Below are 25,516 nucleotides of genomic sequence, written 5' to 3'. Positions count from 1 at the left end.
AGATTCTTTGGAAGACAGACTGTATAATAAACCAAAAAAACCCAAACGTGTTTTCCAAACCAACACAAAAAATGGTGGCTTTTCTAACTATTTAAACAACGCCTGGCCTATATAAATACAGAACACATTCCTAGCAGCAATTGTTTCGACTGCAGTTTCCACCTTCAGTCTGAAAGGTGGCAACAACAAATCTTTGTTAAAATCTTATAATAGCTATCTATGTATGAAAACTCATTTGCCTTGAATGCTCAGTGACACAATGAATTAGTTACTCAGTGAGCAACATCAAGAATGCAAATACTGACACACGGTGGACAGATGAAGTAAAACATGACAATACAGCTGTGTTCACAAGCACTTGCCCTGTCGTGCATGATAACATGCTTTCTCTAAAAAGTTTTGGGAGAATTCACGCCAGGAATTATTGGAATTATATCAGCACAACTGAAAACTCACAACGATTTTTAATGCCAGTGTATACTTTCAAATACAGATCTTATCAAGAACTAGGAATAAAACTATTCCCTTCAGTTCAATCAATTTCAGTGCATCAGTACAGACCAGAACAAGATTTAAGAAGTGAGCATTTATATTCAACAGAAGTTACCCGAGTGAATTCAAAATAATATTAGTGTAAACCATATAATCAGATATGCATTCCTAGCTGGAATTAACACATCAGTGGTGAAGGGGCTGGATTCTAGTATGTCTCTGGTCTCAGTATTTACAGTAACAGATTAGCTGTGTTCTTACGTAGCCTGCATTCCTGAACCTACTGAGCCAATACAGCCCCTCGCTGCCACCAAAAAGAGAACGTCACACTTCCCTAGTCTTTGAGCTGCATAATTCAACCCTCTGAGCATTCACCAGGTCCTTCCATTTGCCTGTCTGACTCGCTAGCTCAGTGGAAAAGATCCAGATTTTTTTCTTCTTTTCCAGAGTAGTTCTGTCATTTTAGCAAACAAACTTAAGCTTGCAAAGAGATCTAACAAGTGGCAGGGCTGGTACAGGCAGTCAGAATGAGCTCTGAGCCAGGATCAAGGAGGACAGGCCACAGTGAAAACTCTTCCCTTCGCGGATGTAGTGAGTTGTTAAAGTTGCTCATTACATCTCAGGGACGGCACACACACCCATACAGAAATTTTCAAAATCAGCCTGACTGTCTTTTCATCACAAAGGAAAAAAGCCCAGACATTGGTTTTCAGATCTCAGGATGAGTTCTGCTGGGATGCTATATGGTGAAGTTACCTCTTTTAATTTCCAAATGAAAATCTGGATGTCACTAAATACAAATAAATATCCCTGGTAGCTGGGATTTCTTCCTGGTAACTTCCTTTCCCACAGAGCAGTCTCAATGGAAGGTCAGGCTCCTTCTCCCTCTGTTCCCCTGAATCTTCAGCATTATGCAAACAAAATTTTAAAACCATTCCCATCTAAATTTATGCTATGTTTCCAAACCATACTGGTTTTCATTTTAGAAAGTGTAGGTATGTTTTATGACTATGGCAAACACATGAATTCTATTCAAGAAAATCTATAAAGTCATGAATTAAAAAGCAAGCACAACTGGAAAAAAAATAAGCTACAGAGAGAATCTCATAGCTGAGGAACTGAGTTCTGTCATATTATTTATTTCTCTCATTGTAATCCATCTGGATTTCAATTTATGGAAAAAAGGTCAGTTTCTATTACTATAAATCTGACACCTTACATCCCTATCAGCAGGCCAATACTGCATATCCTCCAAGTTCATAAAAGAAAAGAAAAAAGTTTACCTGGAACCCATTTAATCTCCATTCCTATATCCTTTTCTTCCTGTTTTTTCTCTTTTTCTTGGATACTTTTCAAAAGTTCTCTGTACTTGGCAATTTGCTCTTCATCATCTTTTTGGCTCTTCCTGGGTTTGTCATCTTCCATTTCATGAGCTACATCACCACCTAGAAAGAGAGAGTAAGGCTATCACAGACAGTGTGAAGAAAGTGATCAACTGAAGTTAATGTTTAGGAAACACACCTAAGGCACATACATTGTTTCTAACAAAATCTAAAATATTTTCGTCTGTTATTCTCGCAAAGAATACCAGTTTTAGAATTCCCATACTTAAGATGAAATAAGAATAGTATCTGAAAAGACAAAAGGAAATTTTTCCAGAAAAGGAAAAATTGCTGATCGGACACAGCATCTTTTGCTCCATTTTAAAATGATTGGTTTCAGAGTCTCTTACAGCAGAGTATTACCTAAATCTCAAAAGACACTTGTGTGAAGCATTTTGAACCTGAAGTGCTATATTTTAGTAAATAAACCTTGCAAGATTCTGCAACAAAGATAATTATTCAATGCCTTAATCTTCAGTGACTTGCTGAATTAACAAATGAAGCAAGACAGAAAGAGGTTTCTTTCTTCTTCCCCCCCCCCCCCAGAAAAACACGATTACAATAAGCTTTAAAAAAAAATATGTCAGAGAACAGGCTTTTAAGGCTTTAAAGATGCAGCAGCTCCTTGAACTGTAGAGAACTACGTTTGTGGCAGGGTCCTTTTTTCTTTCTCCCTGGTTTGGCAGAAAAGCCATGCTTCCTACAGTACCAAGTAGCACAGAGAGCATAACTGGTATCTAGAAGATTGCAGTTGCAAGGTAACACAGAGTGACCTCTGGTCACTGGCTAAAATTTAGGTGTGACACTGTTGTTCTCTTCCACATCCCATCACCAGAAGCGGCTGGCTGTTGGCTGGGAGCAGAAATCTTTACTGTTCAGTAAACTGCAGCTGCTTTTTCACTTTCCTTCTCAGTAGCTGGGATCTGCTAAGAGGAAATCATCTGCTCACGCAGCAAGCAAAAGGCATTCGGCTTTGAAGAAGAGAAGAAAAATAAGCCATTATGTCGTTTCTTCTTCCTGCTATCAGGTGAAATGAGAATTAAAACTATACTGGATGGGAACTGGTTAAGAAAGTGCTACTGATTTGTATTTATGACTGGTTTTGCTAGGACAAATTTAAGTGACAATGCGTATTGTCATACTTTCTCATTTAGCTAAAACACGGATTTCTTTTGTCAAATGTTCAACATCGCCTTGAAAAACCCCTTAAGAACCTTCTCATTCTGTAAGCAAATAAAGAAAACTTGACAACAGCTGCAAGAAAGAAAAATGAGCTGAATGTTTTCAAAGCTTGTTCAGAGTTCAAATAACCTTGTCACTAGTTTTCAAGTATCACGCTGCATTGCACAACATGAGGAACCACTTTCTGATGGATATTAAGGCAGTAATGCTTTCTGCCAATAGCCTGTTCAAAGGCTTTTTGAACAAAACACACAAACAAAACAAAAAGTTCTGGTGCATTAACAGCTGCACTGCAAGAAAAATACAATTATGAGAAAAAAAGCTTAACCTGTGAAGGAAAAAAAGGTAAAAGCTGATGAAATTTACAGTATAAAATACAAGTATATTCTTAATGTTTTCAAAGGAGAGTAGTAAGAGAAGTGCTAAAAGGAATAAAGGCCAAAAAAGTTAAAATCCTGAGGCAGGTCACAAATATTCTGATACAATAGTTTGTAGGGTTGGTTTGTTTTTAAAAGCTATAATTCATCAAAAATATGAACAAATGCAGAGGCTCAATATACTAAATTGTTGACTGGCAGCTGTGTTAGCTGGGATCACATTCTTGTAATTACAGTGCTTTGAAGAGATCATATTCTCAGTTTAAGGTGATCTTGCAATGGCTGAGTAGATCATTCCTTTTTGTTGTTGTTTTAACTCAGCCTTACAAACTAAAGAGTAGACAAATTCTAGCAGACACAACATTTGACAAGAGGTCTGCTGCAAAGCTGAGTTTCTTTTAAAGATGGAAAGATAAAATTCCCCCTCATGATGTAATGGCACACCAGAAAATTCAGCTACTAACCTGGACACTGGTGGCCATACCATAAAAATGCACTGTCTCAATTTTATCCAGGGTAGTTACTCAAATTCAGAAAAAAAACCCTACAATGCATGTAGACCCTGCAGAATGAAAAATAAAAAGCTCTATGCTCCAGCATTCAAGAAGTCTGAGGTAGAGGTTATTGCGTTGTATTACAACACGATATAAAAATTAAACGCATTGACCTTAGCCTTGAGCCAGAAAACAGTGACAAACACTGTCACTGTGGGGTTTTAACCCCACCTTTCCCACATTCTCAGCACACTCTGAGCAAGAAGTTGTGCACATCCCATTAGTTCATCCAAATGATAATACAAAGAGGACAAGTTTAGAATTTAAAGTAATAAAAATAAGCTTATACAAAGGGTATCACAGTAGATATATTTTTGTAAAATATTTTTCAGGAAGAAGACAGATACCCAAATAAGATAATTCAAACAGACAGAGAACTATAAAAAAATTTCTGGTTTTTTTTGCAGGCTTTAAGCACCTGGCTGTGCATGAAGGTGACTGGATGTTCCTAGAGCTAAGCTTGAGCCAGCCAGATGTAAGCCAAGATCAACACGCCTGCAATCAGAGCTGGCTTGTCCAGTCATTTCTGAATGGGGACACACTGGCCTGCAAAAGCACACACAGATGTCTTCTTCAATTCTAAGTTACTGGACACCTCCAACAGCTTGTATGAGCTTTTCAGAAGGAAAGTTGAGATGACCCTTCTTCCTAGCCTTCCAAGCACCTTTTGGTTTTTATTAAACAACAAACCAACCCAACCCAAAAGCTCCTGCAAAGTCTCCAACACCTGCATCAGTTGTATTAAGCTCCTGACGCTTCATAGAAAGCAAATAACCAGGTTGTGGTATTTCTATTCTGTCCCATGAAATTCCACACGAGTTTGGCTATATCATCAACTGCTAACTCCTCTTGCTAGCTTATTTCCTTAGGAAATATTTTATCAATATGCCAAAACTACCCCAACAGAAATATTCTAAAGTCAGATCCCTGTTACTATCAAAGCAGAAGTAATGCCTGAGAGCATCTGAAGAAGCTACACAGGAATAAGGGGCAGAAGCCAAGCCTGTTTAGTGCATTTTATAAATACCCCTCGCACTCAGGGACAATATTAAATAATTGTATGTTCTACTTCTGTCACCTTCTTCTGCTCAGCCTTCTGTAATAGTTCTAGCAGATATAAACACATGTGAATACTGTTCATTTTTAAGACAGGAAGGAGGACTGTACTGTCATGTGATAAAAGGGTAAAGATGCATTTTAATTTATATATGCAGTCAAGAGTTAATGCACCAAACAGATTTCAAAATTCTAAAGAGATTTAATAAATGCTCTGATTTTATTTAACATTAATCACAAAAAAATAACATTAGCAGCATTATTAAAAAAAAAGTACCAGCAACTACTCCTTCCCAACTACTACATTTTCCTTCTCTATACTTGTTAATCTCCAGCATCGGTGTAATGGCACAAAGCAAAAGATCTACTGTCCTTGTAGAGTCTTGTATTGGAAGCCAAGAGACTGTGCTCCCTGCTCAGACTCCATGTGGAAAACAGGGCTCTACAGAAGTTCCCTACAAGTCTGTTGGTGTTCAAGAAGTGTTTGGACAACTCTGAGATATATGGTTTAACTTTTAAGTTGCCCTGTATGGAGTCAGGACTTGGACTCAATGATCCTTGTGGGTCCCTTACAACTCAGGATATTCTATGATTATACCATCAGGAACAGCTAATTAAAAATACACTGATAAAAGTATTTTGTCATAGAGTCTGTTCAGGTATTCTATGTGGCTGTGCAAAGCAGAACAGCAGAAAAGATGTTGCTCTTGCAAAGATTGAAAAAACAGAACAAAAGCTTAGGCATAAAAACCATAATGCTTCATTTGAAGTATCATTTAAAATGTCATACACTAAGTCACTGGTGCTCATGGTCAAAATAGCAATTACGGGCTGGATTTGATGCACACCACAAATGCCTCCTAACTGGAACACATGCATCCAAGTAACAGAAAATTCAGAAGCAATGTAAAGGAGGTACTTTGTGCTACGAACCACAACATACCAGGTCACTGAAATACTTGACATTACAAAACTGTTGTATAATAGTAATACTAACATTCATGACACACATATTTTAAGTTGAAAAATTCCATAAAAACCAGATTAGAACAGGCCAACAAAAACCTGTTTATAAATAAAACATTTTAATAAGTTAAAAAAATATGAGTAAAAGACCAGAACATTTTTGTCCTTCTTATCACACTCCTACATTTCCATTCAAGCAGCTGACACTGATTTTTCCCATTTGTGCATAGTGCCACATAATTCTGCTGGATGGAATCCTGTCGGATGGAATCCTGCTTTTTATCACATAACTGAATGGATAAAAGGTCAGGAACACATTAAAGACACGGCAATGTAATTCCTCTACTAATAACTTACTTCTCAAAACATCATTACAATCTAGACATTTCCAGGTCTAAAATTTATTAGTTGATAAGATTACTTAAGGTCAATTTCTTTTCCTTCCCAGCAATGGACGTTTACTTTTTAAAATTTCTGAAGTGTTGCTCACTTATCATACCCCTATTACAGATGCTATTCTTTAACACAGCAGTAGTCTTGTACATAATAAGAAGATGGAAATGCTTTCCCCTGCATCTACTGCTCCCATTTAGATACTTTATTAAGCATTACTAGATAAACTAAAGCTCACGGAGGTGCAGTTTGTAAGTGCGTTTTTATGTAAGATGAGAAACAAATGGACATTAACCCTACCAAGATATTGCCAAGCTGAGTTTGCTGCCAGAAGATTTCCCAACTCTCTAACCAGAAAAATCTGTAATGTTCTTTCGCACGCTCCAAAATCATCTCTGATTGCAACAACCTGCTTTTATGCGGTATAAATCAATTTTAACATCTGTTTGAAAGACCTATTAAGGCTTAATGACATTTGCTTTGCCTTGGAATTTTGGCTATATGTATTACTAATTAAGAGCAGACTGAATTTTAGAGTGAAAACAAGGAAGGTAATTCAGGAATTTACATGTTGGTGCACCATACACAGAAGATTTGCATACCTTATGAAGTTAGATGACATTCCCTTTATATTCCTAAGAAGTATGTGAACCAAAAAGCATTTGAAAGATGTTACTACTACACTCTAAAGTTCCCTTAAATATGTTCTGCTGCCTACTTTTCCTCTCACTACCTAAGACCTATAGGTTAGGAGTACCAGAAGCCCCAAGCACAGCTCTTCTCCGCTGCCACTCACACTCCCCTGGTCACCCAAAGAGAGCTGCTGCTGGAGTGAAGCCGCTCTGTACGATCTACCTCTCCCTCAGGACCTTCTAAGGCCTGGAGTGCATTCAACACCCTGTCTAGGCCATTCCAGCAAGCACAGTTTTAGGGCAGCTTCTTCAGTATCTCCTTGCCCTGCAAGGACTTTACTATGTGTACAGAGTGCCATGAAGAGGACAAAACACTGTATCAACCCATAGATAGATTTCTGCAGTGAACATCGTACTTAATTCCTTTATTCACATTTCAAACCAGGACTTTTCCTCTGAAAAGGAAGCATCTCCAGTTCTATTGAAAATAATTTTATCTCTGAAATAAAGAGATTAAAGTAGGCATTGCCAAACTTGACAAAAAAATGTTAAGGTACCCTGAAAAAAAGAAAGAGAGGGGTAGAAGGGATGTAAAAAAAGGGAAGAATATGATTTTACACTCACGAGGTGTAAGGTCCTATTCAGAAACCAGCAGTTTGGGGGGTCAATCATTAGGGTAACTCCTAATCACCTACCATTTGGTAATTTTTGATCAGTGTTACTCAGACTTCACAGAAAGACAGCTGATCTTAGCACTGTATGAACAGAACAGCTACCACATTCTCTACATAAATCATTCAAATGTATGACGAAAAGCAGCTTCTCCTTAACAGATTTATTGTATCACCAATAAAGAAAATATGCCATGATTCAGCTCACCTGTAATCTCACTAGTTGAAATCACTTCAATTACAATCATTACACTTGGCTTAATCAAACATTAATTACATCAGGTAAAGAGATTCTGCAGTACAGAAATGAAAAACCAGAAAGCTGCTTTAAAGCTAGGGTGATAATACTGAAGTCAAACTCTCACTAACAAACCTTCTAAGTAAGCTGTAACTCCAAATTCAGCAAACACAGCCTTCAAAAAGAATGTAGTAATTTTGGGGTCATAGTAGTCATAGTATTTATTTGGAGAATCAGGTTTGCATAACAAATCTCAACTGTGGCTTTAGAGATACTGTTTTAAAGTCTTGTACGTGTGTTTTCTTACCATGTATCAAGAACACCGAAAAGCGTATTTAACTCAAACAAAAAAAAAGAAATAAACTAAAAAGGAATGTCAAGTTCCAGTAAGTTTCAAGAACTCTACAGCTTCAATGTCAACATGCCTAACTTATCTTTTAAAAAAAATTTTTAACATCTCTCAGTGTTCTGTCATCAATCCATTTATTTCCTAATAGTAAAGACTGAACAAAAAATACCAATGCGCTCACCACCAATTTCCCTCCACCTTTAATTCACACACACACAAAAAAAAGTAAGTTTATGCCACTTCCAGAGATGTTTAGCTCTGGAGGAAAGGTTGGTTATTTTCATAGTAGAGCCTGACCACAGTTTTTATACAACAAGTACAATATTGTCCCTATAAAAGATGACATTCAAAGCATTTTCTAAAGATATAATTTATAACTTGTGTACAAAACACTGCAGCTAATGATTTGGTGGATAACATTTATTAATATAAGTACCTTGCTGCTGTTCTTCCTCTTCTTCACTAGATGAAGCCAAATAAGCTTGAAAATCCATGTCAAGAAGTTCCTCTTTTTTAAAAGTTCTGCTAAGTGACATTACTCGTTCATGATCTGTCTCATCCCATGTGATATCTACCTTAAAAATAAGAATACCATTTGGAGAAGCTGAAACACTAAAATTAAACATTGTAACTGTCTTTTTAGGGAAAATTATTCGATACCTTCCATTTAAGAAGCAGTGTAAACCTGTTACTAATGTTCTCCACAACAATTAGCTATAATAACCACTAATTACAACTTTTTGAAAGTTGTTCTTCAAGGAGTTTTAACTACATGAAAGGATGAAGAAGTCTCCTCATGCACTGAAGGGTTCTGTAACAGCAGGTCACACAACACGAAATCTCTGTAAGACAAATTTCCTTTGTGGCAGCAGATACTAGTGTTGAAGCAGCCACCAACTCCTGTTTCTTTCCTCTTCCAGCAGCAGCTCACTCCTGGAATCAGGCGTGGATTGCAGTGGGGACAATGAAAGTGTTTGCGCAACTTCACCCTCAACTGGAAGGTGAAAGAGATCTGACTGAAAAATGATCCAGCAGAAACTTATTCCTCAACTAATCTGGTTGAGTAATCTGGTTCACTTCACGGCCAGATGAAAGTTTTGGCTGTCACTTAAGACAGAGTAGGAACGAATAGCTACAAGGAAGGGAAGCAACTGTTTAAGCCTGGCACTACCATCAGAAAGGCTCTTGAGCCTCACACAAATACCCATTTTTAGGCAAATTAGAAGATTTAGCTGTGAATAACAAAGTAATTCCATGTGCAGCTTGTAACAGAGGTATAATGAGGTCAAAATGTACTATTTAATTTGTAACAAAGAAGCCGGATCTCTTAAAATCCAAAACTCCAGCTTATTTATGGGGTTGCAACTTGTGGCTCTGTAATGTGCTTACATCTTTTAATGTTTGATGTCTTTATTTCGAAATGGTGAAGATAACCAGGAATCTTTTCCCCACTACTTAATATAATTTATAAGCTGACAATAAAACTAAACAAATTAGAAAAACATTACAAAAACATTGTAAAGATACCTTTGATGTTCCCATAGCAGCAGATGTGAAGTACTTTGGCTTATATACAGCTACATTTACTTCTGAGGCTACATCTTTTGGCTTATCATCAAATGTAACATTATCTGGAATAAATCTTAAAGGCAAACATGTTACTATTCAAATACACTGAGAAATTTCATAGTATAAACAGCCTAAACTTTTCACAGGTATGGTACATCAGTACAAAAGAATTTGCTAAAATAAAGAGTTGGTAAGCCTGAAAAGGAAACAAATGAAATGGACACGTACTCCCCACATGTAAGATTAACTCTTGGCTTCTGCACAGCTATTCCACAGGTTTTCAAGGTATAAAACAACACCATGTTAGGGAAGCAAACTACATAATTTTCAGTCTGGTATTAGCAGGGTCAGGGGTGGTTTTCTGGGTGTTTTAGTTTGTTTTAAGAATCACCTTTTCAGGAAGCTTAATATTAAAAATTCTAAAGAAAAAAGTGAATTCAAAACATTTTAGAAAAGCCTGGTACGTCTTTAACATTACAATTAGCAGGGAGAAAAAATATTAAGAAGACCGAAGTCACGCGTAATGATGGAAGACATTAGATAAAAAAACCCAAACGCCTTTGTACACTATATTAGAAATTACTTGGGTTGGCTTTTTTTTTCTTTAATCATTGCAAATGTAATATGATGAATACTATTCAACATTAAAATTTAACAAAGGACAAGATTAGGAAAAGCATTGGAGAATTTTAAACAGCTGTGGCTGTCGTAAAACATTATCTTCCTTGGGTTTAAACGCATGAAAAGTTACATGGTGATTTGGCATACATCATCTTTTCCAAAGTGGTTCAAAGGAAATTAATTAAGTTCTACTAGAAAATGATTCAAAGCAAAAAACGTATTCACTAACTTCCAAGAATGCCCATAACATGGGCCCTAGCAGACAAAGCCAGCTTCTGTCAAAACTCAATGCAATTTAGTAACTTCTCCTCTGCTCAGACTAGAAGGCTTTTTTTGTAACAAAAGGATATACTAACAATAAAGCACAATTATAATTTAAGATTCTTTCTTCCCAAACATGACTTTTGAAACATTAGAGCTTCCAGCCCATTCATAGGGGCTAGCATAGTAATCTATTGCAGCTTCATGGCAACAGCAGTAATTTCTTGCCTTGTGGTATGCAATCCTGAAAAAGAGCCACTTCTGGACCTTTGGGGGGGAAAAAAAAAAAAGGGCAGCAGTATGTTGTTTTGTTTTCTAAATCCTATCACTTTACCTAATTGTACCCAAAGGTTGAAGATACAACTACAACATTTTACCTGACTTCTCTGAGAATACTCTCTCTATGCAGAGATCCTCTCAAACTTTCCATATTCCAGTAAAAATTCTCAAAAAGAAGGAAAAAGAATCAAAGGGAAACCTAACAACTCACTGGATGCCTAATTTATTTACATATCTCAGTTACACAATAAAGACAAAAAGGTTTACTCCAAATTATTTTAAATTGGCTTTAATTCTCCCTCCCCTCCCTGGCCCAACATGTAATTAAGTCACCACTCAAGTTACCTCAGGTCTATAAAAGAGCAGCTACTTTCAAATTCCAGTCCATCGCATTCCTCATAAATTTTACTGGCTGTTTCAGGAGAATCACATTCTACAACTGCATAGAAGTATTTCAGTCTCTTAAATTGATACTCCCGCAGTTTTTCCCTATAAAGCCTGAAAAAGTGGAAAACACAATCAAGTGAGCTGGCTTTAACAACTTTTCATTTGCAAAATATTTTAATTTATTAAAAATATGCTCCAAACACTCTCCTAATCTTATAATAAGATTAGATGTTAAACAGTATGAAGTTCCACCAGTATCTGTTCAGTTTTAGTCAAGTAAAAAGACTTATTGACACCATTTTATTAAGTGTATGCTTTCTGTTTCTGACTCTGCTTCCCACAGGCATTGTAAGGTTAGAGCAGGGCATAGAGTAGCATATTTGTCTACCTCTGTGCAGGCCACAGAAAGTAGTATTTAATAGTTCCCATCAAGCTGTTTGCAATTATCCTAGCTCCTAACAAGGCTGGTGAAAAGAACGTTCACACGTAAGTAAAAGTACATGTTAAGAACACAGGAGAAACTGGGAGACTGTAAGGACAGGATTGCAGATGCTCACGGTAGAAAAAGGAGGTGTAGGAGTGATGAGTAAGAAAGTGGTATGGTGAGGACAGGTATTGGATACTATCTTGGGTAGCACAGGTGGTGGTAGTGTCATAGCAAGAGTAAAAGAAAAGCAGAAAAGAGACTGAGAAGTGGATGAATTGGTGGAAGGATGCAGGAGAGAGATCACAGGGCCAAGGTCCTGTCCTGTGGATTGAAAGGGTACGTTCACAGGTATCACTGAGGTGTCTCTGGGATATCTGGATTTCTGTCTGTTGTACTCCAGAATTTCTAGAGCCCACTGAGCAGTAAATCCAATGTTTCAGGATGCACCCTGATGCACACAGCGAAGCTGCCTTCAGCACGCGCTGAGTTCATCATACAATTCCCTGATGCTCTACACACTTTCTTCAAAGGGATCTGCACTTATTTTAGAAGCATCCAGATTTTTCAAATGTAGGGCAGTCCAGTGGGATGTATTATACAAAAGTGGCCCCAGTCAGGCTGCCAAACATCTGGAAATTCTGGAAAAATATGAAAGCAAAACCTCTCGAGTTCCATACAAGACTTTCAAGCAGAACAAAAGGGAAGAGAAAAAAAAAAAAAAAAGACATGCCTGAAGAAGCCTGGACAATGGCAGGCCTGATGAGCTCAGCCTGGTAAGCCAGGGCTGCGGCTGGTGGCATTCAAAACTCAATCTGGGAATTCTTGGCCTAAGTTAAGGTCCTGTTGATTATGCAGATAAAAATTTTGATAGTAAGCAACAAAGGGAGTTTACTGCATAAATGGCAATTTGTGGAGAAGAAATGCTATATTAAGCTCTCCACACATTTGTTCCATTTATTATTCCAATGAACTACGTAATAAAAATTTTGAACTCGCTTAACAAGCAAATCTTCTCAAGTTTCATCATAACGCATTTATTCAATGCACTGATAATGACCAGGGCCAGCTGTAAAACATCCCTTGAAAAAGCTATAAAATTAAGGCATCCACGGGGAACTTCAGCGTGACTTTTGGAAAGAGGAGTTGATTGGGATTTTCACTGAGAATTAGACATATTGAAGCTCTCATTTGAAGATAAAGTTAATACCCGTCATTCTCTGTGGTATTCTCTGGAAGATCGAACAGTTCCACAGGTCCTTTTTGCTCTTCCTCTTTCAATCTCTCTTTTCCAAACTCTGAAGGATAAATCTACACATATAACACACAAAAGTAAATTTTTAACGGTAGCAACGCAATGTACAATGTGAAAAAAATATCTCACCAAGTCTTTTAGACTTTTTGTTTTTTATCTAAAATCAGTAAAGGGATCAATGCCATAAACTTTAATACCCTCTTAATTTTAGTTTACAGAAAAGACAGTAGAATAAAAAACTATCTGTTAGGAATGAGAATATTTTCAGACAGATGAAGAACAACGGGAACCCTGACTTCATTCATTTCGCTATGGCCCTTTTGAGAAAAGGGTATTTGTCTAACGTTGCTCAGAAAGCTGGAGGCAGACACTAGAAACAGAAAAAGATAACTTAACCAATGAGAATTCAGTTTATTAGTAACTCAGAAGCGGTGAAAGACAAGAGGTGTTGTGCAACAGTAAATGGGTTGGAAGGCATTTAGAAATTGCCAGATTTAAGGTTGGGTTATCTACCATAATGACCACTGAAAATTAAGCGAGCCAAGGAAATGTAGTCTCCCCCCTGCCTGCTAGACTTTGAGAACTTCACTAGTTGTCTCAGAAAAGCAGCACTTAGAGCCAACCTCATAAACACAAGAATTTAACAGCTTCAGGATCTAACTCTACCTAATACATACCTGTTGCTGAAAAGCAGCACATGTTTATTTCTAACCCAGGAAGTTAAATTGCAACACAGTTTCTCATTTATCATGTTAATGTCTCTTTCCATTCTCCATAACAATGTCTTTGTTGTTATTTTGTAGCTTTTTTTTGTTGGGTTTTTTTTGGGTTTTTTTTACAGTAAAAGCCAGTACTCCTTTTAAAAATCCGGTCTTACCTTAACAGAAAATACTGTTCCTCCTTTGGGCGTGAAAGAATTAAATAGAGCCAGTAAATCCTTAGCCTTCAATCTATCCCAATCCATATTACAAACTGCCAATCTGCTTGTAACCTGAACAGTGGAAAAAAAACAGGACATAAAGTTCATAGGTTTAATTCCTTAATTCCTGTGGCGAATACACACTACTCTAGCAGCTATCCTCGGTAAAAACTGAAGTCAGCAACAAACAGCTGAAAAAAATAAAAACAGCATTTTCCTCAAGAGTATCACTTAAACTAGCAAAGCTCAGAAGCAGCAATCACCAGAGCCGACAAAAAGGACACATATAGTGAAGCTTCACAGAACAGACTGCAGCAATCACAGATTTAGGGCTGCAGTTAGAACATCAGCACTTAGGATTTCATTATCATCATATGGTTAGTCACAACAGCAACTAGTATCACAGTATTATAACAGCACTAGAGTACGGGATTTCTTACACACTAATTGTTTAAAAGTCTTACTTCATTGTCCAATGATTTCATATTTTCTTAAAGTGAGAATTAAAAAATTAAAAAAAGTGAAAACACCCAATAGTGAACTAAAGCAGTACTATTTAAGTTCTGGAATTTCTAAAAAGCTCAATTCTGTTTGTACTTTCACTCATAAATATCTATCTATAGGAAAGCCTCTGCTTAGAGGGAAGACACCAGTGAAAACTGCAAGTCTCATTCTCACCCAATTTCATCATCACTCGCATTCTGTAACTAGAAGGTTGAAAAACCTTTACAAAAAATACTTTCACAAACTGTTTCATAGATGAAGGTCTATAACGAACTCATAAGAGTGTACATTTCTGAGTTTGTCATGTAGCAAGTTTTCACATGCAAAGTATTGTTACCTCATCTCCACGAGGGGCATCTTTATCTAGCTCACGCCATGAATGCTCTATCTCTGGCTCCTTTGGAAATAGTTCATTTAAATCCTCATCATCCTCTGAGCTTGTTTCAATGTTCCCTATGCCTCTAGCTAGATCAGGCCCACTATCACTTTCTTCATCATCTTCTGAATCACTATCTTCTTCGCCCGTTTCCCCATCATCTTCTGGATCCTCTTCTTCACCTGTTTCCCCATCATCTGGCTCCTCTTCCTCCCCTGTTTCCCCATCATCTTCTGGCTCCTCTTCTTCTGATTCTGCATACTCAAAAGCATCACTTGCAGAAATTTCTTCTTCTAAGTGGCTTTTACTAATGTCACTTTGATCACAGGTGTCTGCAGTCACTGAAAGATAAACATCAGATATCTATTTTTATGTTGGAATTACATATGATCCTTTACAAAGGGGAAAAAAAACCTCAGTTTTTCTTCATCCTAGTTTACTGAAGCCCTGAAACGTGTAACCTCGCAGGAACAAATTACATCAGGGAAGTGCAAACAACATAAATCATCAGCATTGCCTCTTCATCTTGTGTAATCTAATCTAATTGCTCTTTAGGTCTCAAACTCTAAGGAAATATTACTCTGTTATTCTATTCGTATGTGCAGAATCAACAGATAGAAATTAGATTTCTGTCATGTAGGCTATACACATGCACAAGCAATATAGTTTTTCTTCAAGTCACTTGTTTTCTCTAATGTCCTCTAATATTAACGGCTTCATGCTGCCCTCCTTAAGCTTTCAGTCAACGAGTGTTGATATGTTGAAACTTTCATGGTATCAGACCTTATATTTGCTATTCAACTTGATAAATACAGTAGTGTATATGTTACTATACATTTTACTTTTCTAACCAACAACTTCAGCTCCAGCAATTAAAAGGACATGTTCACAATCTTACTGAAGAATCAGCCCTGATTCTATAAAAAGCTGACCAACTCTGATTCTTCAGCAACACCAAACCCAAGTTAGCTATTTTATGACTGATCTTATGAAAGATCTTCCATGGATAAAGCAAAAGCAACACCATTCAAGTCAACAGAGCCAAATTCTACTTGTTATCTTAACAACTAACCTGATTCTTTTATTTTTCCTCCTAGGGAATGGTCCCTCCTGGGAGCTTTAACCGAGTTAGTACTAGTTGGTTGTGAAGACTTTTGCTTCTTTTGACTTGAAATTGATCTTCCTCCCGATGCATCTCCTTGCTCGTTTTCTGTGGCAGTTTTCTTAGAGTCCTCTTTCAAGCAGAGTTTAGATGCAATTTTTTCTCTTTCATTTTTAAGGTCACGCAGTTTAGTCACCACTTCACGTGTTTGGTCCACCCCTTGTTTGCTTATTTCACTCTCCTCTCTAGAGAGACCATCAGTAAGCAACTTTGCAGAATCTGCTTCTCCTTTGGGTTTAGCTTTTTTTTTCTTTTTTTTCTTTTCAGTATGTTCTTTACTATCATTTTCTGAAAGATCAGAGTCGGATTCTGACAGGGCGTAAAATTTCCTGAGGTTCTCTGTAGAACTATAGTTAACAGGGCGACCTCTTTTATCCACTGTATATTTCAGCTTAAACTTCTTGTCATGAAACATAGCTCGGAACCGTTTGTCAATCTTGATTTTACGTTCTTTTTCGGGCATCTCCCAAAATCTGGGATCCCTGGTAACGCGGCTAAACCGCCCATCGTTCAGTATTTCCTCTTGGGATGACATTTTTGATGCTGTTGAAGACTTGGACATCTACAATATGGAAAGAAAAACCAAAACAGTTGCGACTAAAAAACCTGGTTAACGTAGACTTAGAAACATAATTGAAAAAAATTATAAAGAATTAAGCAAAGTCAGATTTCTAACCTGTACCTAAAAAGTTATTTCCAAAACCACATGCGGCCATTTAAATGAGCCACAAATAACCCTGTAAGTACCACAGTCTTGGCCACAATTCCTAGCTTCCTCGGATAATGGATACGCAAGTAAGAAGACCATACCGGCTACACACGCAGCCCGAACCGATTTCCTAATCTCAAGCAGTTTCATTGTAAGTCAGACCTCAGACTTTTACCTCCCCCAGGACTAGGGTATTCCACATTTAGGACTAGAGTATTCCACATTTAAGACTAAAGCATTCCAAAACGCTACTTCGGAACGAAATCAGCAACAGGGGGGCATTCTGGCAAGCGCAGGCCGGTACCACCAGCGGCTGCGGCGCAGACGGGAGCTCACCGCAGCCCAGCACTACCGTCACAGCCTTCCCCGAGGCGCCGGCTGCAGCACCCCACTCCCTCCCCAAGCGCCGCTTGCACTGCCCGGGGTCCCCCACCCACCGTTACCGGCCGCCGCCTTCTCACCGCCCGGCTACGCTCCCTCACTCGTAGGCCACAACCCACCACGCGTTGACACGGCCACTTCCGGCGGCACTATGGCGGCCGCGGCGGGACAACCCGCCCCAGCCAATCACACAGCGCGGTCGGCGGAAGCCTGGGGGCAGGGCGATAGTGCGCATGCGCACAGAGAGGTGTGACGCCAAAGCGGCCGGCGGTGCCCTATTTTTCTCCCCGCGCATGCACCGGGCGCGCCCCGGGGGCCATGGGCGCGGCGGGCGTGGGGACGCGGGCGCTGAGGGGACCCGGCCGCCCGCTCTTGTGGGCGCGCTGGGGCCGCCGGCTCTGGGCGCCCTCAGGAGGTTCTGCGGCCGCTGCTTCTCCTCCCGCTGGCGCCTCGTCGGGCTCGGGCGCGCTGAGCCCTTTCGACCGGGGGCTGAAGCGGAAGCAGAAGAACTGGGCGGCGCTGCAGGCCGAGCCCGCCAAGTGCGACTACCTGCGGGAGGAGGTGCGGGCGGCGGGACGGGGCGGCCCCTCGGCACCGTGAGGGGAGGCCTCGGCGAGGGACGGGGCGGGACGCGGCCGGGGCCGCGGGCGATGCCCCGCGCCGCTGACCGGCGGGCTTTCCCCCTAGGTCGGCGGCAGGATAGCGGACAGGGTGTTTGACATCCCCAGGTAAGCCTCGCCGCGAGGGGACGCGGGTACACTCGCTCCCCCGCGGCTGTAGGGTCGCGGGTGGGGGACGTGACCCGCGGGGAGAAACGCTGGTCTGTGCGCGCCTGCCTCTGAGCGGTAACCGCAGGGGGATGCTCGATGCGTTTAGGTCGAAAGGACGTGTGGAAGGACGTGAGTCTCTGGAACCAAGTAACAAGCGATAGAACAAGAGGGAATGGCCTCAAATTGCGCCAGGGCAGGGTTAGACTGGCTATTAGGAAGCATTTCTTTCCAGAAGGGGTTGTTGGGTGTTGGAATGGGCTGCCCAGGGAAGGGGTGGAGTCCCCATCCCTGGAGATGTTTAAGAGTCGGGTTGACCCAGCGCTGAGGGATCTGGTGGAGTTGGGAACGGTCAGTGTGAGGTTCATGGTTGGGCTGGAGGATCTTCAAGGTCTTATCCAACTTAAATGATTCTGTGATGCTGAAATGGGTGGATAAAACTTAATATAGTCTAAAATTTAAAGTAGTTCTAAGTTTTGATTATGTTTTATGTTGCTAAACTTATCTTTTAGAACATTTCCTCTTGCTTTGGATGTTGGCTCTGGAAGAGGCTACATAGCTCAGCATTTAACCAAGGTACTGGTTTTTTGTGCTTAAAAGTGTTTAAGATAAGTATGTGCTTATCCCCTTGTTTTCAAATAGGGCTTTATTATAACTCAAAGTAATTCACTGAGTCTTGATGAGGTAATTTTGTTTCCCTTCATATCTGTAGCCATAATCCAAAGGTGTGTGTTGTGCAGGCTGTTACTGTATTGTCACCGAAGACTAGACGAATGGTAGTTAGTGCAAGGGAAGTTGTCTGTTGTATGATGGCTAATTGTTAGTCTTGAGTAGGGACCTGCATGTTTTTCAATCAATCTGTTGGGCATAGTTAGTTGTTGAAGAGAAGTGTCATTATGGAGACTTTTGAGCAGTGAACAAGTTTACTCTTCATAAACCGCACAATAAGTGAAGGTATTTCATTGGCTGGTGTTAATCCATGGTGTGTATTTGACTGAACTGATACCTAAAACCACAGGATGTGTCTTCTGTTATTTCTTCTACTTCAGCTATTATCCCTGGGAGCAATTGCTAAGTACTGCGTTGGGCAAAAAAATGCTTTTTGCTTTATATAAAGTTTATATCAAATATTGAAGAGATTCCTTCTAACTTATTATAAATATGTGTAAGCATTCCAAAAAATGACTAATACCAACTTATAAAACAACTTGAATATTTAATAAACTTTTAAAATTTTATTTCAGGAAACAGTTGAAAAACTTATTCAAGTTGATATTGCAGAGAATGCTTTAGTAAGTAGCTTTCTGAATGTTAATGTTCTTCAATTCCATACTATGGGAAAGCAAAAGTGAATTTCTGATGTTGTTTTTCTTCTAACCCAACATTAGAAAAACGCTGTAGAATCTGAAATCCCTACGGTCAGTGTTGTAGCTGATGAGGAATTCCTTCCTTTCAAAGAAGATACATTTGATCTTGTTGTTAGCAGTTTAAGGTATGCGTTAATTATTTATTGACATTTTATTTTTTGGTTAAAGATGTTAAATAACATTCTTTTTAGAGTATAAGGAAAAAAAAGGGAAAGATTAATAGTCTGTTAAACAGTGATGAGACACATACTAGTGTACATTAGGAAAAACTGCTGTCCTGGTGGTTCTTGCTGGTTTGTTTGTTTGTTTTCCTTTAAAATACGTGTAGCTTCTCTCTTTCCTGCATTTTGACAAGCTAGTCTTCAGGACTTCACAACTTAAAACAAACCCAAAACAAAGCTTTTGGTTTTACTTAGTATCATTTTTAGGCTGGCATTTCAGATCTAGTTTGTTGCTTTGGCTTCTGAAACATACTTAGATAATGTAACAGTTATTTGCATTCCCTAAATGTTATTTAATATGCAATTATAAAATGTATGCTTGTGTTATTTCAGTTTACATTGGGTGAATGACCTTCCTAGAGCTTTTAAAGAGGTAAGAAACTGTTCTTTAATACTAAAAATCAACACTTGCCATTACTTGCATTGAGTGCTATTTTCAGGTCTTCTTTAAATAAGAGGCATAGAAATAGCTCATGTTTCACACCAGTATTTTTACAGTATTGGCAGTTTAAGGAGCATCAGTTGATATTTCTACTGATTTACCAAATGAATTTGGAATAAATAACTGAAACAACATGTTTGTGTAATATTTTATAACCTCAATAGCTGAGGTCATGGTAAGTGATGTAATCTGAGGCGATACTATTGATTTTTATTGTGTTAGCTCTTACTAATTGTAGTACAAGGGTTTTCTAAATCTAACTTCTCCACAACTGGTTTATGGAACTTGTATTATTTTCATGTCTCAGCTATTTATTTTGAAAAACAACTTTAATCACATAAAGGCTTTTAGATTTTGAAATTAAGCAAATGCTTGTTGAGGACAGAAAACTGTAACTGTTACTGAAAAAATCTGATTTTGGATTATCTCAGCTCCTTTCTGCAGGTGAAAACTTTCTTCAAATCAGTTAACTTCAGAGCAAGAGCAAGGAATATTTTAACCAGTTTGCTGTTTTTTCATTTATTTCAAATTGGTCAGTCATTACAGTTCTACTCTGTCACCTGTTGGTATGAACAGGAGTACAGTGCTGTTATGGAAATAATAAAAATAAATTGGAATGCCTTTAGTACCTAAAAAAATAAAACCTTGGAAAGAAATTTATCATTTTTTCTGGAGTGTAAGTGTTCTGTGGAGTGTCAAATATTCTTACCCCCACAGTAAAAATAATGGACATATTATACTGTCTCACAAAGGGAGGGAACTGGGGTTCTTGGCCAGCTTTCATCATAAATGCTCATTTCCCTCTTCAGGACCACTGGCTTTAATGAAAGCTGCCTTCAGCTGCTTCAATGTCAATTAAAGGCTTCTTTATTAGCACAGAAAATGTAGCTTAATTAATAATTAAAAACCAGTTTAAAAGATTTTTGTTTCAAATCAGTAAGGTAAACTGAAGCTTTTGCTGTCTCCTTAGCCTGATTATGTAGTATGGCTCTTCTGGATACCTAAACCAGGGATCATTGCCAATTCTTAAGGAAAAAAGAACGCATCGATTGGCCTGGTCAGTTGGAAGGGGGCTAGGGCTTATAGAGAAGAAAGCAGCTTGTCAGCCTTGGCGTTCGAGTCACAATATTGCTCTTCTGACTAGTTAAAAATAAGTAGGGGTAGACATAAGAATTGCATTATCTGTTATGTGTTCAGAAGTACAGAGATCACTACTAGGAACTAAGGCCTCCATTGCTTTTAAGCCATTAAAAAGTATTTTTGCTGCCCTCATCTGAGAAAGTAAAAGTAAGCAGAAGCTATTTTAATCTACCTCATTTTCAGAAGTAAATTAATTGAGGATATTGTTTTAGAAATACCCCATTGAAAATAATTCTACCCTAGATTTCCACGATGCATTTTGTGTTCCTTGACTGTGAGAGTAATTTCTGTGGGTTTACTCTTTCTTAAGAACAAATAGTCTTTTTTCAGACAGATTATTTATCTTGCAGTGTTACCAAAAGCTTTGGCGCAGCTTGCCTCGTGCAATACAGTCAATATTAAAAATCTGTTAGAACTGTCATAACAATTGCTTTTAAGTTCATTTCGAAAAAAAAAAAGTCCTAAGAAATTCTTAGTTACATAGGCTTAATAACAAAAAACATTAATTTTTTTTTCCCTGTGTTGTAGATTCACCAGGTTCTGAAGCCAGATGGAGTATTCATTGGCGCAATGTTTGGGGGAGACACTCTGTATGAGCTTCGCTGCTCTTTGCAGCTAGCAGAATTGGAGAGAGAAGGGGGATTTTCTCCTCACGTATCACCGTTCACTGCTGTCTCTGATTTAGGACATCTGCTGTCGAGAGCTGGCTTTAACACCCTGACTGTGGTAATTATAAATAAGAGAACAATCAGAACAATCCAGAACATCAGAGCTGCTGGTATATAAAAAACACTATTTACTAATGTATTAGTAATGTACTGCTTCCTTCTGCATGTCATGCACCTTGTTGAAGAAGTTTCTGAAATAGCCTGGACTGCCTCTGTTCTCAGCTTCACAGTGATTAATGAAACCAACTGAAGCATATCTTTGGCTAGTGGCCCAGTAGAATTTGGATGGTCTTCATGGATAAATGTCAGAGAATGTTAAACTTGCTTGAAAAACCTTTAGACGCTCTTGCTTGTTTGTCCTAAGACCAAGAAGAAAATAATGGCATTTCAATTAAAATTCGTTTGCATTTGGGCTACTAAACAAAACTTTTTTGAAATGTTAAGACAGTGTATTCTTCTGAGAAATGCACAGTTTGAACAGAAGTGACAGATGAATAGTCCATTAGCAGCTCTGAAGGCTAGCATAATGCTACCGTTTTAACTTGATGTGCTCTAAAACTAAGCTTCTCAATACTTCTAGGATACTGATGAAATTCAAGTGAACTACCCAGGGTTGTTTGAGGTTATGGAAGACTTGCAAGGCAAGTATATACTTTGTGGAAACATAAACATTTCCTCTATCAGTGGTGTAGACACTGCGTGTCTCTTAACTCCAAATCATAGACTAAAGGACCATTAAAGGTCATCTAGTCCAACGCCCCTGCAACGAGCTCAGACCACTGCCTAACCTGACCTTGAATGTTTCCAGGGATGGGGCACCTACCACCTCTCTGGGCAACCTGTGCCAGTATTTCACCACCCTCATGGTAAAAAATTTCTTCCTTAAAAAAAAATCTTATTGTAACAGTGGCAGCATTAATTTCTTTCTGATCTCTACTAAGTCAGGAGATTATGCCTGTCAGCAGATTTGTGTTGGGAAGCAAAAGTCAAACACGTGCTACTTCATGGTCTGCTATGAATTTTCTGTGTCCCTTGTATTCCCATTCTTTGTGACCCTGTCCAGTGTAAGCTGCTGAAAAGCCCTGAAAGGGAGGCAGAAGCACATATCCCACATACTAACTTTTCCTGTGAACCTCCCTAATTATCAGGACATTCAGGAAACTGCTTTGGAATGAGAATAAATAGACCCTCAAATTGGAGTCTGCTAAGCAATGAAAAAAAAAAAAAATTGAGATGCTGGACAGTTGAATTAGTATTCTGATTGTATTTGTCATGGTTTGTAAAGTAGTCCTGTGCAGTCAGTTGTTACTTACAGAGCAATTCAGGGCATCTTCCTACTCTGGATCAGCTGCTGTTGTTTATAGTAATTTCTTATTGAAAATAAAATTTTCATTCTCTGCAGAAACATTCAGATGCGGTAAGTGATTAAAGAAATTAGAATTGTGGTCATTTCTTACTAAAAGTCTCTTGGGATAGTAATTTTGATGCTTATCTGTTAAAAAACAAACATATGAGTGGTGTGTCTGAATAAACACTTTGTAGTCCTGCATAAAATAAATTATATTAGAAAGCCTAGATGTTTGAAGTCTCAGGCTGAAGAAGTAATAATTTGAAATCATTCCTAGCAATACAAACTGTAAATCGCAAAGCATTGGCATTAAAAGACTTGAATTCTTATAAGTAAGAAACCCACCTAATTATTTGTAGTATGTTGTTTTCTCTTACAGTGAGATTCGGAGGATTCTATACTTATTCTGGTGTAGTAAAAATCTGTCATTAGTGCATGACCTTTAACTCATGGCATATGCTATATCTTCTTTTTCTTAAAGCTAAAACATATTTTTAGGTATGGGGGAGAGTAATTGTTCTTGGAATAGAAAACCTCTGCTACACAGGGACACGATGTTGGCAGCTGCTGCAATATACCAAGGTAAGTACTTGAGAGATAAAAGAGTTAATATGAAATGACTTTAAGAACATATTTAAGAACATATTTTCTATGTCTTTTTTTCGACCTCTGTGTGAAAAAAAAAAAAAACATAACCAACCCCACACCATTTTGGAATAGACAAAATACCTTTATTGTACAGATATTTTTAACCTTAATTATGATGATAGGGTTTGAACAATGTTGATGCACCAGTATGGGATATTTTTATTGTCCCAAATCTTTCACCAAGAGTCATTATGATGAATATGTCATACTTAGTTCTAGTGTTCTGAGAACCAAGTATTTCTTAGAGCTGATGTTTTGTGTACCTGTTTTTTTTCCTCTCCCTTCCTGCCTTACAGAAATGTATGGAAATAGCGATGGCTCAGTACCTGCCACGTTTCAGATCTATTACATGATTGGCTGGAAATTCCATGAATCACAGGTAAAGTAAACCTGAACTATTTTCTGTCTGAAGGTACTTTTTCAATTACTGATGCATTAAAAGCTTTTTACAAAATATTTTAACTTAAAATTAGTCCTATATATGTTTTCTTCTTTTTTCTTTTTCAGGCAAGACCAGCCCAGAGAGGTTCTGCAACAGTTTCGTTTGGAGATCTGGCAAAAATAAATGGACTTATTTCAAGAGGAAAAAAATAGTTCTTCATCAGAAATTGTAGTTGTCTTGAAGCTTCTATAAAACTTCTGATTGCGGATAGTCTTCACTCGTGCTTACTTTGTGATGACATTCTGAAATGATGATAATCTGCAGGCAGCAGGTTTTTTGGTTTTTACTGCCTATGTGACAACATCAGCTGTGTAAAATAGGTTTATTTTTTGTTTCTAAAGAAATATTTGAGCAGTATTCTAAGTGAATACATGCTCTCCCAACTTTGGATTAAAGTACTATTCTCAAATGTAACACCTCTTCCAGCATTTCAGTATCACAGACTACTCCAGGTACCATTTGCAAGTCTGAGTGTATATCACCCTGCATTAATTTTTAATTATTTCTAAAGGGTGGTAGATCATAATAAAGAGTAGTACTTGGTGGCAAGTGTATTTATAAGACATCCTATAAGAGAAAATACCAGCAGATATACAGATCTAAATTACTATGTTCTTTGTGGGTTGGAAATTATGGGTAAAAAGTTACTCTCGGTTATTGTTTGAAGTTGGAATGTTTGACTTGTGCATAAGGAAGTGGTTGAGTAAGTTCTGTATTATAAAAATATCTCAAGTTGCTACCTTTCTCTACAGCCCTCAAACTCAATTACTTTTCCACCCCCAAAGCCAGAAAAGTTTCTGAACATGAATAATAGAGCTCAGCCATAAGGAAAGTTGGATGCTTCATTGTAGCTTTAACAGAATGTACGTATCGTGATTTGACTGAATTTACTGAAAGGAGCAGCAAGCAGGCGAGTTATGTGGCACTTGGATGTGTAAGTTCCAAATTTACTAATTAGCTTAGAATTGGCATTCTCTGGAGTTGGTAGTACTTTGGAGTTCCAAGGCTTTTTTTAACCTTTTATCTCATAGCATTTGAAAAATTAAAGGTGGTACTTCATTAGTTAAAAATTATATTTGCATGTTAGTTTCTGCATTTCTGCTATGAGAGGCTGAAAAGCATGAAGTACGCTATTTCTTTTTAACTGTGACATGGAGCTATGACTTTTCCTGTGTATAACTGCATTGCCAGAAATTGATACTAGTTATGTGGCCAATTAACCTGAGGTGTTTAGAAAAAATAATCTACCCAGAGATTTCACTTGATTGTAGTACTGATAGAGAATGGTAGGAAGGAAAAGCCTAAAGGATAATCACCAGGTGTACTGTTCAGTC

General features: G+C 38.3%; 2 protein-coding genes across 4 annotated transcripts in view; one reads left to right on the top strand and one right to left on the bottom strand.

The window, feature by feature from the left end:
• The window catches only part of ESF1 (ESF1 nucleolar pre-rRNA processing protein homolog), a 32,930-nt gene extending 15,640 nt beyond the window's left edge, over positions 1-17,290 (bottom strand). Inside the window, exons 1-9 of one of the 3 annotated variants that reach the window (XM_074864381.1) lie at positions 17,196-17,290; positions 15,960-16,611; positions 14,849-15,228; positions 13,966-14,079; positions 13,044-13,144; positions 11,368-11,520; positions 9,820-9,934; positions 8,729-8,867; positions 1,776-1,937 (exon numbers count right to left, since the gene is read on the bottom strand). In XM_074864381.1, the coding sequence (XP_074720482.1) occupies positions 1,776-1,937; positions 8,729-8,867; positions 9,820-9,934; positions 11,368-11,520; positions 13,044-13,144; positions 13,966-14,079; positions 14,849-15,228; positions 15,960-16,611 (1,816 nt within the window). In that variant the 5' untranslated portion in view covers positions 17,196-17,290. The remainder of the gene's footprint in view (positions 1-1,775; positions 1,938-8,728; positions 8,868-9,819; positions 9,935-11,367; positions 11,521-13,043; positions 13,145-13,965; positions 14,080-14,848; positions 15,229-15,959; positions 16,612-17,195) is intronic. The other 2 variants (XM_074864382.1, XM_074864383.1) reach the window with 2 other exon arrangements.
• Positions 17,291-17,419: 129 nt separating this feature from the next.
• NDUFAF5 (NADH:ubiquinone oxidoreductase complex assembly factor 5) lies at positions 17,420-24,596 on the top strand. The gene is made up of 11 exons (XM_074864380.1): positions 17,420-17,700; positions 17,827-17,867; positions 18,419-18,482; positions 19,151-19,198; positions 19,295-19,398; positions 19,828-19,867; positions 21,605-21,802; positions 22,325-22,385; positions 23,591-23,674; positions 24,037-24,119; positions 24,248-24,596. Exons 1-11 carry the CDS (start codon positions 17,458-17,460, stop codon positions 24,332-24,334), a joined length of 1,053 nt encoding a protein of 350 aa, XP_074720481.1. The 5' UTR covers positions 17,420-17,457; the 3' UTR covers positions 24,335-24,596.
• Positions 24,597-25,516: the final 920 nt, after the last annotated feature.

This window comes from Strix uralensis, chromosome 3 (genome assembly GCF_047716275.1).
Source record: "Strix uralensis isolate ZFMK-TIS-50842 chromosome 3, bStrUra1, whole genome shotgun sequence".
NCBI classification, from domain to species: domain Eukaryota; kingdom Metazoa; phylum Chordata; class Aves; order Strigiformes; family Strigidae; genus Strix; species Strix uralensis.
The sequence above is the reverse complement of the archived record's forward strand: the minus strand, read 5'-3'. Positions and strand labels throughout refer to the sequence as shown.

Coding starts and splice junctions, on each gene's coding strand:
- NDUFAF5 (XM_074864380.1), top strand. CDS start 17,458: ATGGGCGCGGCGGGCGTGGGGACGCGGGCGCTGAGGGGACCCGGCCGC. Junction 21,803..22,324: donor GCTTTAACACCCTGACTGTG/GTAATTATAAAT, acceptor CAATACTTCTAG/GATACTGATGAAATTCAAGT. Junction 23,675..24,036: donor AGCTGCTGCAATATACCAAG/GTAAGTACTTGA, acceptor CCTGCCTTACAG/AAATGTATGGAAATAGCGAT.